The 16384-nt window shown below is 42.7% G+C and overlaps 1 protein-coding gene across 1 annotated transcript in view; it reads left to right on the top strand.

Annotated features, from left to right (window-relative positions):
• FBXW8 (F-box and WD repeat domain containing 8) overlaps positions 1-16384 on the top strand; it is a 117860-nt gene that overhangs the window by 71032 nt on the left and 30444 nt on the right. The window contains exons 6-7 of the mRNA XM_066260489.1: positions 3781-3977; positions 6592-6798. Coding sequence (XP_066116586.1) covers positions 3781-3977; positions 6592-6798 — 404 coding nt within the window. The remainder of the gene's footprint in view (positions 1-3780; positions 3978-6591; positions 6799-16384) is intronic.

Raw genomic sequence — 16384 nt, 5'->3', positions numbered from 1 at the left:
AATAGAACAAGGAGCTGGTTCTTTGAAAAGATCAACAAAATTGACAAACCCTTGGCAAGACTTACCAAGGAAAAAAGAGAAAGAACTCATATAAACAAAATCCAAAATGAAAGAGGAGAAATCACCACGGACACTGTAGATATACAAAGAATTATTGTAGAATACTATGAAAAACTTTATGCCACTAAATTCAACAACCTAGAAGAAATGGATAAATTCCTAGAAAAATACAACCTTCCTAAACTGAGTCAAGAAGAAGCAGAAAGCCTAAACAGACCTATCAGTAGAGAAGAAATAGAAAAAACCATTAAAAACCTCCCCAAAAATAAAAGTCCAGGCCCTGACAGCTATACCAGCGAATTTTATCAAACATTCAAAGAAGACTTGGTTCCTATTCTACTCAAAGTCTTCCAAAAAATTGAAGAAGAAGCAATACTTCCAAACACATTTTATGAGGCCAACATAACCCTCATCCCAAAACCAGGCAAGGATGGCACAAAAAAAGAAAACTACAGACCAATATCTCTAATGAATACAGATGCTAAAATACTAAACAAAATACTAGCAAATCGAATACAACAACATATTAAAAAAATAATACATCATGATCAAGTGGGATTCATCCCAGAATCTCAAGGATGGTTCAACATACGTAAAACGGTTAATGTAATACACCATATCAACAAAACAAAGAACAAAAACCACATGATCTTATCAATAGATGCAGAAAAGGCTTTCGATAAAATACAACACAATTTTATGTTTAAGACTCTCAACAAAATGGGTATAGAAGGAAAATATCTCAACATGATAAAGGCCATATATGATAAACCATCAGCTAACATCATATTAAATGGCACTAAACTGAAGGCTTTCCCCCTTAAATCAGGAACAAGACAGGGTTGTCCACTCTCTCCACTCTTATTTAATGTGGTACTAGAGGTTCTCGCCACAGCAATCAGACAAGACAAAGAAATAAAAGGCATCCATATCGGAAAAGAAGAAGTAAAAGTATCACTTTTTGCAGATGATATGATCCTATACATCGAAAACCCCAAAGAATCCACAAAAAGACTACTAGAAACAATAAGCCAATACAGTAAGGTCGCAGGATACAAAATTAACATACAGAAGTCAATAGCCTTTCTATATGCCAACAATGAAACAACTGAGAAGGAACTCAAAAGAATAATCCCCTTCACGATTGCAACAAAAAAAATAAAATACTTAGGAATAAACATAACAAAGAATGTAAAGGACTTATATAATGAAAACTATAAACCATTGTTAAGGGAAATCGAAAAAGATATAATGAGATGGAAGAATATACCTTGTTCTTGGCTAGGAAGAATAAATATAATCAAGATGGCTATATTACCCAAAGCAATATACAAATTTAATGCAATTCCCATCAAACTTCCAATGACGTTTTTTAAAGAAATAGAGCAAAAAATCATCAGATTTATATGGAACTATAAAAAACCCCGAATAGCCAAAGCAATCCTAAAGAAAAAGAATGAAGCTGGGGGCATAACAATACCTGACTTCAAACTCTATTATAGGGCCATGACAATCAAAACAGCATGGTATTGGCAGAAAAATAGACACTCAGACCAATGGAACAGAATAGAAAGTCCAGAAATAAAACCACATATATATAGTCAAATAATTTTTGATAAAGGGGCCAACAACACACAATGGAGAAAAGAAAGCCTCTTCAATAAATGGTGCTGGGAAAACTGGAAAGCCACATGCAAAAGAATGAAACTGGACTACAGTCTCTCTCCCTGTACAAAAATTAACTCAAAATGGATCAAAGATCTAAACATAAGACCTGAAACAATTAAGTACATAGAAGAAGACATAGGTACTCAACTCATGGACCTGGGTTTTAAAGAGCATTTTATGAATTTGACTCCAATGGCAAGAGAAGTGAAGGCAAAAATTAATGAATGGGACTACATCAGACTAAGAAGTTTTTGCTCAGCAAGAGAAACTGATAACAAAATAAACAGAAAGCCAACTAAATGGGAAATGATATTTTCAAACAACAGCTCAGATAAGGGCCTAATATCCAAAATATACAAAGAACTCATAAAACTCAACAACAAACAAACAAACAATCCAATAAAAAAATGGGAAGAGGATATGAATAGACACTTCTCCCAGGAAGAAATACAAATGGCCAACAGATATATGAAAAGATGCTCATCTTCTTTAGCTATTAGAGAAATGCAAATCAAAACGGCAATGAGATACCACCTCACACCTGTTCGATTAGCTGTTATTAGCAAGTCAGGTAATAGCAAATGTTGGAGAGGCTGTGGAGAAAAAGGAACCCTCATACACTGTTGGTGGGAATGTAAAGTAGTACAACCATTATGGAAGAAAGTATGGTGGTTCCTCAAAAAACTGCAAATAGAACTACCTTATGACCCAGCAATCCCTCTACTGGGTATATATCCCCAAAACTCAGAAACATTGATACGTAAAGACACATGCAGCCCCATGTTTATTGCAGCATTGTTCACAGTGGCCAGGACATGGAAACAACCAAAAAGCCCATCAATAGATGACTGGATAAAGAAGATGTGGCACATATACACTATGGAATACTACTCAGCCATAAGAAATGATGACATCGGAACATTTACAGCAAAATGGTGGGATCTTGATAACATGATACGAAGCGAAATAAGTAAATCAGAAAAAACCAGGAACTGTATTATTCCATACGTAGGTGGGACATAATACTGAAACTAAGAGACATTGACAAGAGTGTGGTGGTTACGGGGGGGAGGGGGGAATGGGAGAGGGATAGGGGGTGGGGAGGGGCACAAAGAAAACAAGATAGAAGGTGACAGAGGACAATCTGACTTTGGGTGGTGGGTATGCAACATAATTGAACGACAAGATAACCTGGACTTGTTATCTTTGAATATATGTATCCTGATTTATTGATGTCACCCCATTAAAAAAATAAAATTATTAAAAAAAAAAAAATGTTACAGTGACTATCCTGTGTACCAATGATTTTCAATTGGTATGTCACAAGAAAATTTAAAAGATGAGATACCTGACTGTTTAGTCAGGGGCACTGACTTCTTTTCCCTTAAATTGTCAAATTAAAAAAATGACAACAGCCAGCACAGCAAGAGCTGTCTGGTATGAATGAATCAAAATTATACCAATTTTTTTTTGTCAGATCTACAAAAAAATATATGTTTTTTGGCATGCCTCAGAATTTTAGTAATTAGTTTATGTGCCATGAGATGAAAAAGGTTAAAAATCGCTGCTAGATACATTTGTAATTTGGTAAATATCCAGTTGCTTCCACAGTGGGTGAATTAGTTTAATTTCCCCCAACATTTGAGAGAGAGCCCCTTTCCCTGTATTCTCAACAAAATGTTTTATGAAATTTTTTCTTTGTCAATTTGATTGATAATAATGGTATTGTAGTTTTTTATTCATATTTTTCTCACTGTGAGTGAATTTATACATTTTTCCTTGTGTTTATGTCACTTGTATTTCTTTTTCTGTGAACAGCATGCTCACATCTGTCCTTTGCTCACTTTTCAGTTGCTTTTGTTTTCTTATTGTATCTTAGAAGCCCTTAATATATTATAGAAATTGGCCCTTTGTTACATGTTATTCAATTTTTTTTTTTACCATTTTGTCATTTATCTTTTAATTTTCTTTCCAGCAAACAGTTGTGATTTTATAATTGTGCATATGAAGTAAATTTAAAATTGTTGCCTGCGTTGTTGTTTTTTTCCACAGGCTTTATTAATATTTGGGATATGAGGATTGGGAAGTACCCTATTCACCGCTTTGAGCACGATGCAAGAATCCAGGCCCTGGCCGTCAGCCGGGAGGACATGACTGTAGCCACGGCGTCCGCCTTTGATGTTGTGATGCTGTACCCTGATGAGGAGGGGTACTGGCAGATCAGTGCAGAATTTGAAGTTCAGAAACTGGTGAGCTTGTGGTCTGGTCATTTCATTTCTCATTCTTAGAACCTCCGAATCTAATACAAACAATTGGTAATGATGTGGGCAGCTCCCGTTCACTCAGGACTCCCTGTGGGCCTCACATCCATAAATCTCACTACAGCCTTGAGAAACAGGTACTATCATTTCCTCTGTTTACCAAGAAGCGAGTGCAAACTCGGAGCAGTGAACAGACCTGCCCCCGTCTCAGAGCCAAGAAGTTGCGATTCAGGCCACAGGGCTGACATCAAGGCTCGAGTTTCTCACTGCTTTTCACATGAACAGGATGTCCACCCCTGGAAACGCTAAGGTCGGCTTCTGGCCTAATACAGAGTGAAAATGAGTTCAGTGGAATCATCTCTGTTTATGGCAAGTGAAGGGAGGTTTCCATCTCAACTTCCTTTGTCCCAAGATTTTCTCACCTGGAATTCAGAGTAACTCAGTGGAAATAGGTTTAAGCCAGCGTTGTTTCTGTATCCATGTCCCGGGGTCACATGTGACGCCAAGCTGGCCTTCAGGAGTTCTTCCGTGGAGCTTGTTTCTGAGCTTAGCTGCACCCGCCTCCACGTTGGGGTAATAAGAAATGGCTTGGTGGTAAGCAGGAAGAGTTCAAATCTGTCTGCTGAATTTGGGGTTGACTGAAATAGACTTGATTTTACACCAGTAAAAAAGTGAGCAGAAGAGCCAACATTGATAATAGGTTGATGGCCTGACTTGGATCAAACCCTGTTCCTCCCCCTTTTCCTGCTGGTGGAAACCTTGTTAGGCTTGAATAACTAAAAAGCACAGTGTTCCTGCTTCACTTCCATAAGCTTTTTGGGCCTTTAATGATCGTGTCTCTGCAGTTTGGGTTTAGTGTCCCCCACAACTGCCTGAGGCAGTTTTCCCATCTTGGGTTTTATTAGAAACATGTGAAAGTACAATATTTACTTGTTTTCAAAACTACCGTCGTGCTTGTTATCTGGTCTCTGACTAAAGAACACTGTAGACCGGTAATAATTATGTGAATTCAGACTTCCTTACGACGTGTGTCCCTCTGTGACATGTAAATCCTGCCTTGGCAGGATGGTGGTACCCTGGCATGCACTGCAAGCTTTCTGAAGTAGTTTTACAGCTCCCAGCAAATGGCACCACCTCTGTCAAGCCGAGGATCTCGGTCTGTCCAGAATCCAACACTGAGATGAAATTAAATGGCTAGACTGAAGATGTCAATCTTAGTAAAATAAGAAATGATTTTTAGAATAGAGAGAGTAAGCAAGCGGGAGGCCTGCATTAGAACACTTTTTATGTGATGTTCCTCACCCTGAACGCATTGTCACAGGAAAGGCACCTGGTGGCCCATGGAGCCGGGCACTTCTGTCTTCTCCAGCTCCCTGAACTGCAGGGGCAGTGTTCCGCATTTGCAATGGTAGCCCTGAGACCCATCCTTTGTGACGGGGCCTTAGGTGCCGGCAGGTGTGGGGCCACCACTCACACCGGTGAGCCCCAGGGTTAGTAGAGTCCCCCAGGTGTTTCCTCTGTCTCTGGCTCCTCTGGACAGGCCTCAGGATTCAAGCTTTGGCCCTCGTTTGGCCGACTTCAGGGCAGTGCTGTCCTGTTAGACCACAGGTTTTCATAACCACACAGTGTGGCCTGCCTCCTTCTGCTCTCAGAGTTTACTCGAGGAGGTGGGAATCTGTTCAACTGCACTGGGGAAATAGGCCACTTAGGGACCCAGAAGGGCAAATTATTCTTGCAGGGACCTCCCCATATACGTGCAGATTGAAGGAAGGGCCTGGTCCTGTGGTGGCATATGAATGCTGTTGGTCGTGACCATCCTACCCTGGAGGACTCTGAGACCAGAGATAGCAGACAACTCAGATACTTTTCACCTCTTGGCAGCACATTTTGGGTATTTGTACAGCTGTTAAAATGTGATTTTTGCTCATTTGGAACTGAATGAATTCTATTCCATTTGTGGTAAAAAAAAAATTATTGATTAGTAGTTGTACCTGCATGGTTCAGAATGTAAAAGACTCAGTTTACAGTGAGAAATGTCACTTCCACCCTACTCCTCAGTTCATTTCCCTCTTTGAAAGTAGCCATGCTTAGAAGATTGATGCATGTACACGCAAGTGCATCACGTGCTTCCTCCGTCCACCTTGACACACGTGAGTGCAGAATCCTGTGCCCTGGCTTCCTTGCTTTCCCCCGGATTTACCTTAGAGGTGACCCCACTCATATCAGCTCATAAAGAATGTCATCACGCCACTTCCTGTGACTGCATAGTATTAATGCATAGGTGGACTGTAAGTTATTTAATCTCTTAGTAGCACATGTTTAGCTTTTTCCTGATTTTAGTGATGACAAAGTAATGCTATAGCAAGTAATGGTACACATCGTTTTGTATAAATATGAGTTTTATTTGTAAGTAAAGTCCTAGAAGTGACCTGCTGGGTCAGAGCACAAGTGCATTGTGATAAGTGTCGCCCTTTGCCTGTCCTTTTCTGTGGGGTTGTTGGTGAACTCATTGACGAGTAGGAGGAACTCTTATCTTTTTGACCAAGTGAGGATGAATTATAGTTGGAAAGTGAAGGACTAAACACCTTTTATTCTTTTCTAGGTTGACTACCTTGAAATAGTTCCAGATACTGGAAGGTACCCTGTGGCAGTGGCCACTGCTGGAGACCTTGTATACCTGCTAAAGGCTGACGACTCTTCCAGAACCCTCCATTATGTCTATGGCCAGCCCGTCACCTGTCTCGACGTCTCAGCCAGCCAGGCTGCTTTTGGAGTGAAGAGTCTGGGATGGGTGCACGAAGGAAACAAGGTACCGAAGAGCGGGACGTGCAGTTCACGAAACAGAGCGTCCAGTTTTAATTTTTAGAAGGCAATTAAAAAAATTACAGCTCTAATATATATATTAGGGAGATATATATATTTAGCATGGTAAAAAAAAATCAAGCACTTGAAAAGGTTTTGGAATGAAAAGTAATTGTTTACTTTCTCCTTTCCCCTGGCCCCACTCCACAGGAGAGACTATTAATAGTTTCTCATAGGTATTCATCTAGAAAAACATTCATGCATTTATACATTAAAAATCATATCTTTGTAGAAAAAAAGTTGCATCAAAGTTTACATTCTTACCAACATAAAAGTACCTCTGACACTCTGAGCCAGAAACAAGGAGAAAAGTTTTTTGTTGAAATTCTTTGCATAATAACTACATTTCATCACTATCCAGCCATTTACTATCTTGACAGTAGGCCAAATACTCAGTCTTAAAAGTCTTAAAGCTGATTTATGGACGTCGCTTTCTCCTCCAGTCAAACCAGGGGAGAGAGAGATCAGGTTTTGTTTTTCCTCCAATCTGCCTGCTCTTGACCCTGCTGGCAGTGGTGTGACTGACCCCGGGGCAGAAACTTCTCTGAGCCGTTGGTTCCCCTGACCGCTTCCTTCTTCTGAGAAGTCCCTTCTCCACATGGCCGTGTTGTTAGCTGGAGAAGCGCCAGGCTCTGGCCGCACACGTTCCGGTCCCAGCCCTAAGACTGACTGCCCTGTGTGGGCCTTAGCAGGTTGCTTCCCTCTCATCATGCCTCAGTTTCCTCACTTGTGAAAGGGGGTTCATGACCGGACCCACTTCATAGGATGGCTGGATTGAATGAAAAGGGTACATGAAGCTTCAAGCAAAGAGCCTGGCGTGTGACAGTTAACTAGCACTGTGTGCGTCCTCTTATTTCTGCCACTCATCATTCAAGTCTGGCCTTTGGTTGATTTTTATACCCTGTTTCCCCTAACGTAAAAGTCACCTGTAAGGTCAGGCTTCACTTATCTAGATGCTTGCTGGTTTTGCAACTTAGTAAGTACTCAGAGAATTGAAGCATCCTGGGCCCCAATTATGTACCGATAAAGCATTAGAAAATTCATGTGGCTCACTGTAATCTCACCGTGAGAAGGGACTCCCTCTGTGCTTAAAGCAGGCGGTCCTGTTGGAGCACATTCAGAATGTGTTAGCTGGAAAGTCTGCACAAGTAACTCCTGTGTTTTGTCTTCCTGGGAAGTGGGGGAAGGGGGGCAGCAATTGGTTTCCTAAGGCAGTTTCCTTTCTCAGGCTTTGCAAAAACTTTTTTTTCCTGATCCCTGGTGAGCTCATTTGTTGAGAGAAGAAAGACTGCATATTTGCTTTCTAATTTTTCATTCATTACGCTTTCGAGCTTGGGTTATCTCGTTTATTTCTCAAGTTCTTAGTGTAGTGAGATATATTTAATACTAGCTTGGTGTAAATGTTTCATATTTTCAATGAATTTTTCATCTGGCAGGTCCTATTTCTCTTTGACTTATCCAAGTAGAATTTATTTCTATACAGTTATATATTTTGATATAATCATAATGGATATATTTGTGAAACCAGTTAAAGGGACAGATCAGCACAAAATGAGCATCCTTTAGATATTGGATATACAGGCACTTTTTTGGATGCCTCTGAAAATTTCCAACTCAATTAAAAGCATTAATTATTAGAACCTGCTGGTTAATACCCTAATTTTATGAAGATTCATTTAAAAAAGTTAAAGCCCCTCAAATAACTTGTTACTGGTATTTTTCATTAGAATTTTAAAATTGAGTGGAAGTAAATTTGCTACAAGAAGGGGTTGAAGTATCCTTTGAAATCTGACAGCAGTTAGTCACCCAAATATTTTGTAAGTCCAGTAGCAGGCCTTCGAACACTTGTAGGTGTGTGGCTGGTTGTTGTTAGCGCTAACTTTATGTTTTCCCAACATGAGTGCCACCCACTCAAACATGAGGGAAGCCAGGCTTCTATCTGTGCAACTTTCCTTATTTTTGCAGAGGCAGGACTTTCCCTCCGATTATGTTTAGTAAATAGATTGCTGCTTCTTCAGAAAAACCCTGCATTTTTAAGAAGTGTAATCGTTGTGTAACATCTCTGAATTAAGCCATGTCATCTTGCTTCTATCCTATAATGTAATATCCTAACTCCCAAATAATTTCGTGTGCAGATCTCGGCATCACTTAGCTTGTGAATGCCCTGTTTTGGCTGTGTCTGTGCTTTGGCTTGGCAGCCTGTGTTCCGGCACATTTTATTAGGCTGGTGTGAGACTGTTAGCAGTAGCGTTTGCCTGGGGCTGCATCTGCATGGGGGTTTGTGTCTACGCCTTTGGCCTTATAACTCGGAATCAGATGAAGGCTTATGAGGAGAGTTGGGCTTATCTTTGTTTGTACCTGATGCAGAACTGGGGTTCAGCTGTGGTCTGTTATTGATTAACTGTGATAAAAGCAGACAGTGAAGTCCAAATGTTGATCTAGAATGCATTTGAGTCGGGAACTGAAATTTCCCTAAGCTGTAGAGGCAGGTACTCCAGAGGTGATGTGTTTGTGTGGTTGGAAACTATCTTTGGATGATCACGTTAGCATTTTTATAGGTACCACTGCTGTCTGAGCATCAAATAGTAATGGTTCAAATCTATCCATTCACAGATCTAGCCAGCCCATTGTGTATTCATCACAGATAGTCACAGAGTACCAGTTGTGTTCCTGGCACTGGAGTGTGAAACAGCCTTATGCACAGATTTCAACAAACTGGTACTTGTCAAGTAATCCAGCTCTGTTAATAAACAGTTTTCTAAGGAAATGTAGCAAAACGTATCTATTTAACCTTAAGAAAAGGCTTATGAATACAGCTGGTTTAATCATTTCCAGCTCCCTGAGGAAGGAGCGGCGAGAATCTGTGCTCTGCACGTCTTGCATTGCTTATGGCGCAGAGAGCCCCAGACTTGAATTTCAGAGGCCACAATGAGGGACTGCATTTGGAATTGCCAGTGTGTTCATTGCCCAAGTCAAGTAATAAAAAAAATGGCTATTGTCTATGTCTACTCTTTGTTAAAATACCAGATCTTTAGACATCTTTTAAGAGTACTTTTAAATGAGGCAATGCCTTCACCTGATTCAGAAATCAAAAGTTATGAAAAGGAAGGGGTGTAGTGGGATGACCTCCACACACCTGTCAGCCCTCCATCTGGTTTGTTTGCCTGCAGCGAGTTCACTGTCCCGAGTTTCTTGCGTATTTTCCCAGAGACATTCATGTACATGTAAGCAGGTCATCCAGACGTGCCCTCAACCCCCTCTTTCTAAAAAATATAAATGGTTGTAGGAAAAAATATACATATATATAAATGGTAAAATACTATATTATTGTTGTACACCTTGCTTTTTCCTGCAACAAAATCTCTTAAAGATAATTTTATCATTTCTTATGATATAATAAACAATTCCCTGGTGTTTGATTGTTGGTTTTAGGCTCTGTTTTTCTGCAACTTTATGGTACCGCACCTTGTGTGGGTATACCTTAATTCGTCTAATCCCCTATTGACGCGTGTTAGGTGGCTTGTGGCCTTTTGCTGCTGTGAACAACGCTTGGGCCACATGAATGTATTTGTAGGGTTAGCTCCTCCAAGTAGACTTGCTGGGTCACAGGTGTGTGCCTTTATAACTCATAGTTATTGCCCCGCTAGACGGTATCCCTTAGAAAGCAGCAGATGGCCGTGCAGCTCATTCTCCTAGCAGTTCCTTCACATCTTTTTTCTCACAGGCTTTACAGAAAGATCTCAACAGAATGAGGCCAGAAGGAATATACAGAGATCTGTCTTGTCCTCCTCTTCATTAAGTTATTTTGTAATTCTCTACTTTTAGAATGAATGGCTTTAGCTAGAAGCAGTACAGTGGGACCCACAGTCCTCTTGGGCCACCGTTCGGTTGGAAAGAGCTGTAACATGTGCTGATGTGTTTCTTCTCAGCTTATTTGCTACCATTTGAGGGAGAGGCTATGGTTCTTTTAAGATGGTAGCTGACCTGAACTCTTTTCTGTAAAATGAGAAGGGTTAGAAACACGGCCTTTGGACTTCTGTCCAGCATCTGTGTTTTTTGAATTTGGGATGAAGTGATTAGGTGGTTTCAGCCTTCTCCTTTACCCGTGGAGTTGTCTTGAGCTGCTCCCCCATTGGAAGTGGCTGGGTAGCTGAAGGCTCCTGAGATGGGCTGAGGAGTCCATCGTTTCTTTCCTAACAAGGTCTCCCTCCGGGCCATGCTGATTGCTGGCCGAAATGTTCGGGCAGAGACTGAGATCTTTTTCATCACTGCCTGTGTCTTGCCAGGCAAGGGGTATGTGATGAGAAGGGCCATCCTCAGAGGTCTTTGACTTTCAGGTGAAAATGGACACACGTTTTGCTGGTGTGTTCTTGGGTTCTTGACCTCAGTGGCGTAAATGGCCTTAGAGGTAGCTGTTGCTGAGTGCGTGTGATTGAAGAAAGCACGCTTTACAGCGGTGCCCTGGCCCTGTTCCCTCACTGTGCTTCAATGCAGAGGTCAGTGTCAGCCCCGTTGTAGGCCTGTGTGCCCAAATAGCCCTTCCAGATGTGTTTCTGTGTCTTACATTTTCTGGGACTCTGTCAAAAATACTTCCACCCATGAAAACGTGTGTATAATACCATATCATCTTTATTAATTCTTTTGCTCCCTGAATTAAATTTTCTCTCTGAGGGTAGAGGGTTAGAAGATAGAATTGCCTCATTTCTAAGAGCATTATGTTGACAGCGAGTCTCATGCCCCATAAAGGAAGAGAGAGACCCACTTAGGGCTCTTAGCATCATTCTATGTGTTTGGACATATTTCCTAATTTAGTTCTGAAGTACTTGGCATTCAGCGGCAGGTTGTATTAAGCGGCACGCGGCGCGCATCCTAATCAGGGAGATGCAAGTGAAGTAATCCTGAAGGCTGGGATGTGTTTGACAAGGACGCTGGTTTGGCGCTGCTGCCTCAGCTTACATCACGCTGGAGAATAATTGCTAACGTCTCTTACGATAATCATTCCCTTCACATGGACGTGTAAAGACTCTGGATTGGTTGCTTGCACTCGTCACGAGTTGAACTATCTGTCTGGGAGAACGCTGGGAATCAGACACACAGAGCTCCCGGATTCTGACCACATTCTCCCATGCCTACCCCAGAACATGCAGCCCATCTCTGCTTTGTTCAAGGTTCCATCCCTGAGAAAAGTTAAAGACTTGGTCTTTTACAAGAAGGATGAATACTTTAAAATTGAAATTTCAGAGTAAATGTCTCATTTCCCTTTCACTTTAAACCTTGAAAATGATTTATCTTTCTTCTTGGAGAAGTGTAGGAAAATCATTCCTGGAGACCAGTTTTCAAGGTTGTTGAGTGATGTTGACTACCAGAAGGATTCATTTTTGTTGCCTAGGTTACTGTCATTGGTAATGACTGTTTATTGAACACGTGCTATACGCTAGATTTCTGATGGCACTGGAAGCACAGGCATGAATCAAGCATGACATCTGCCTCGGGGCTTACTGCCCGTATTCCTTATCAGCAGCTCAGCAATGGAGGGGTGACTTTCTCCACATTGACATGGGCATCAGGTCCTAGGGAGACCTTCACATGGGATTTGCTGAATTCCAAAGTGATGAGAAATTATACAGATACACAGATGGATTGCACATTCAAATGTGTTTTATCCATATTTTAGTAGTAAAATGATATCAGTAATTGATTCAGTTGTTAGTGTAATTTCATAATACATGAAATTGTCCTTACATGCTGGAAGAATGCTGAAGCAGCTCCCGGGGCCCTGGGGTTTCTCAGGGCAGACAGGAAGCCTCTGACCTGCACAAGCATGCTGGCGATTCTGTGGGAAGCACTTCTTGGAATGCTGCTGCTGCTGCTGCTGCTATGGACTACGCTAGGACTGCTTTAGGAGGCCCAGTGACCCTGCCCCACTCCTGGGTGGGAGTGCTGACCTTACAGAAAGTAAATAAGGAGGGAAAAGTATTTTCCGCTAAGTCAGGGTAGTGGTATATAGCCATGGGGGATTGAGCCAGATAAGCCTTTGGCAAGTTACTTACATGGGACAGGAAGGTCATATGCTTGTTAGATACTGAGCTCCTCTACCTCCCCATCCCCACCAGCTTTGGGTCAGGGTGGAGTTCATCAGGAAAGCCTGGGTGAGAGGGCAGTTCAGGCAGAGGAAGTAGGCTTGGAGGAGGGGGTCTGGGGGTCGGCAAGCAGCACTGGGGTGATTCAGGCTGGCTGGAGTACAGGTACCGTCGGCTAGTGGGGGAACTTGGCTCATTTGTGTAGTGATAGCAGTCTGTGGGTCTTCACCAGCTTCCTTTCCCCAAGATTTGTTTTGAAAGAATGCATTTGGGACAGAAAGGGACAGGCCAATTTAGCTTTTGCAGAACCAGTGCAGTAAGTTAATGTGATTGCTGAGTCACTTGATGTAATGGCCTTTGCGACATGAAGCCTTCCACGGAGAGGGCTGGCTCTGGATCCTAAATATCTTTTGTCTTCTTTCATGCTTGCACAGTTTTTGTATACCAGTGCCACTTGTATCATTTTCTAATTTTTGAAAATATTGATCAATGTTCTTGAAGTTCTGAGCAACCTCACAAGACTATTATTATGTTGAAATATATGCTGACCATTTCCTTTCTCTTGTCTTTTGAATTAAGCTTAGAACTTATTTAGGGCCTAATTTTTCTAACGGCTTTCTGACTATTTATATGTACTTTCCATCCTGGTTTACCGTTTCACTCCCATGGGAGACTGTGAACTTGGGGCTAATCCTTGCTTTAATTTCATTTTATGGATAGCCGTGGCTTTGGTTTCTTCCTGCCAGATGAGTCCGGGGGCCAAGCAGTGGGTAGGTTTGTCAGAAGGGTTAAAGTCAGTTTGTTTTTTAGATAATGAAGATCAAGGGGAGGGCTGTTGGAAAGGTTTGCCTTTGCTCTGTAAGAAGAACGGTGACACTGTAGAATGGGGCGCATTTAGGTCTGTATCCAGGCAGCGTTGACTGCTCTCCTTGGATTGGGGGGGGGGGGAGGGGAGCTCACAGAGGATGAACCAAGTATTTCAGACATTTTACTATTTTCAAATACACATCATGGCTTAAACTAGGCTAATGAAATGTTACAAAGTAGAGAACGTTTGCTTTTCTTCAATATGGGGATGAGTATGATTTATTCATTTCCTTAGCACTTCCATCCACCTCCTGTAAAGCCCCGTGTTAGACAGTGGGTTTGTAATTAACATCAATTATTGAGTTGCGGATGAGTTCTTCTAATGGACGCAAAGTCACTCTTTTAAGCATCATCTCAGGGTGTTATTAATTTGTAAGTCAGGCTTTGTAGATAGGCAGAAGGAAACTCAGGCTCGGTACATTTGAAGGCTCACATCCCAGATTTAGGGACTTGCGGGGAGTGATGAGGTTTGCAGTGTCAGACTGCTGCCAGGCATCGTGGGGACTGGGCCGTGTACAGAAGGCAGCCCTGCTGTGACCTGGGTCCCAGCCTCCGCCCGCCTCCTGCTCCAGAGCAGTCCATTGATGTGAGACCCACCGACTGCACCCAGACCGAATTCAGTACACAGATTGCTTTGGATCTTTCTGCGTTAGGACCTGTGGCCCAGTCTCCACCTGCTCGCCTAGGGGGCCTCTGTGCTGTGACGTTTCCTTAAGGTGTGACCTCTTGTCTCATGTTCACAGTAAGTTTTAAAATATCTATGGAAAATGACATGGAAATAATTCTTCCCCAGCCCCCTTCCCTTTCCCCACCTTTGCTGTCTTTTTACCACCTGTCAGTGCCTTCCTTGTGGTCTATTTCCAGTTTCATCAGAGCAGTGGCTGCATGCGGGGGACGGTGAGTGGGGCCCTGGACCCACCTGCCTGGCCTCAAGACCAGGGGCATTGGGCTCTGACTCTCCGGCCCTCCTCGCTCTGGCCCCCTCTCTCTGGCCCCCTGCTCCCTGGCCCCCTGCTCCCCCTGGGCCGGCATGGTCCAGAACATGCCTCATTCATCCCTGACTAGTATGCACTCCCTCTTCCCTCCTGTCTTTCCTGGTCCTGGCAGGAAAGGCCCATCCAGGTCCTCTTGTCAGAAGGAGCCTTCCCAACTGTTCTGCTCTCAGTGACCCCCCCTCCCCCCGCCGCCCCAGCACACAGTCCGCAGGCCCTACCTCCTATGTTACGGTATCGCTCCTGCCCAGCACCGTTCCTAACCGAATTGGTATCAGTTGGGAGGCCAGAAGTGAGCACTTAGAGCTGAGTAACATGGTTTTAATGACTGAAATTTGATTTTGGCTTGGAGGTAGGGTAAGTGCAGTGCTCATAGACACCAGCAGGCATCGGAGAAATGTGGCTCTGGGCTGGGCCCGGGAATCTGCTTGTCTGATGGGCACTGCAGATGGTCCGAGTCCAGTGGCCACGCTCGGAGCACCTGGGGAGGAGGTTTAAAGAGCACAGGCTTGGAAGCCGACCCACCTGGCGGTTCCCAGACTTTATAGCTGTGGAAGGGCCGTGACTTTCATGGAATTGTGGGGCCAGGGAGAGCAACGTCAGGGGCCATGTTCTGCACATATGAACACTGTCAGTATTTGCCATCATAAGTAAGATTTTTGCCAGGAATCAGGAAGAGACTGTGAGGTGGTGGCAAACCCTGACACACTGACACAGGGAGGGGAATAGGCAGGCTCTGCCTAGCATGTCCTTCCTCGGCTACAGTTACTGGGGTAATATGAGGCCAGTTTTGTAAAATCATTTAAGCCTCAGTGTCTGTAATCATAAATAATAGACAGAAGTATTCGTCCATCTTCCTCTTGGTTGTGAGAATCAAATGGAATGTATTCTGGAAGGATGTGGGTGAAAGGCAGGTCATGTATATTCACAACAGCCACTATGAGGGTGTTCTTTCTGTGCAGAGCATGTCGGTGCAGGACAGCCGTGCACCGCATAGCGGGGCTGAGGGGCGTGATGCCCCAGGGCACGAAGGGGAGCTTGCCCTACACCAGAGGCCTTGTTCACTGTCGTCTGTCAGCTGTCACTTGTTTTAGTGACCTGGTTTTAACCACATTCTGCCTATCTATCCACTTCTAAGCCTTTGTCTAGTCAAATTTGGGGCCAAACTCACAGTTGCCAGGCTAGTCAATAGAAAATTGATACCAAGCCAGTGTAATACCCTGAATTTCATACAGATATCTCTGTGACACAGTGCCTCACTTGTTATATTTTCATTTAAAAAATAATATCCAAGTTACCTTTACTTTTTCAAGAATTTCATAGTTTTCAGCCTAAGTCTTCCTTCCAATGTAAAATAGATTTAATAACAACATTTCTTCTCTTGGGGGCTGTGATTAGTTACATGTCGTTAATATTTGTGATGTGCTTTGAAAGTGTCCCTGCTCTTTATTATGGTGAGGCCTGTTGGGTGCATAAAAGGCGGCTGTGAGGATTTTCAGCTTCAGTCACACATTTACATAATAATTATAATCTCTTCATTGGACTAAATGCCCCAACCGTGAACACTTCCTGTTCACTTTATGTATCCATGAAC

Source organism: Saccopteryx bilineata, chromosome 2 (assembly GCF_036850765.1).
Source record: "Saccopteryx bilineata isolate mSacBil1 chromosome 2, mSacBil1_pri_phased_curated, whole genome shotgun sequence".
In the NCBI taxonomy this organism is placed as follows: domain Eukaryota; kingdom Metazoa; phylum Chordata; class Mammalia; order Chiroptera; family Emballonuridae; genus Saccopteryx; species Saccopteryx bilineata.
Note: the sequence above shows the minus strand (reverse complement) of the source record. Positions and strands in the feature narration are given on the sequence as shown.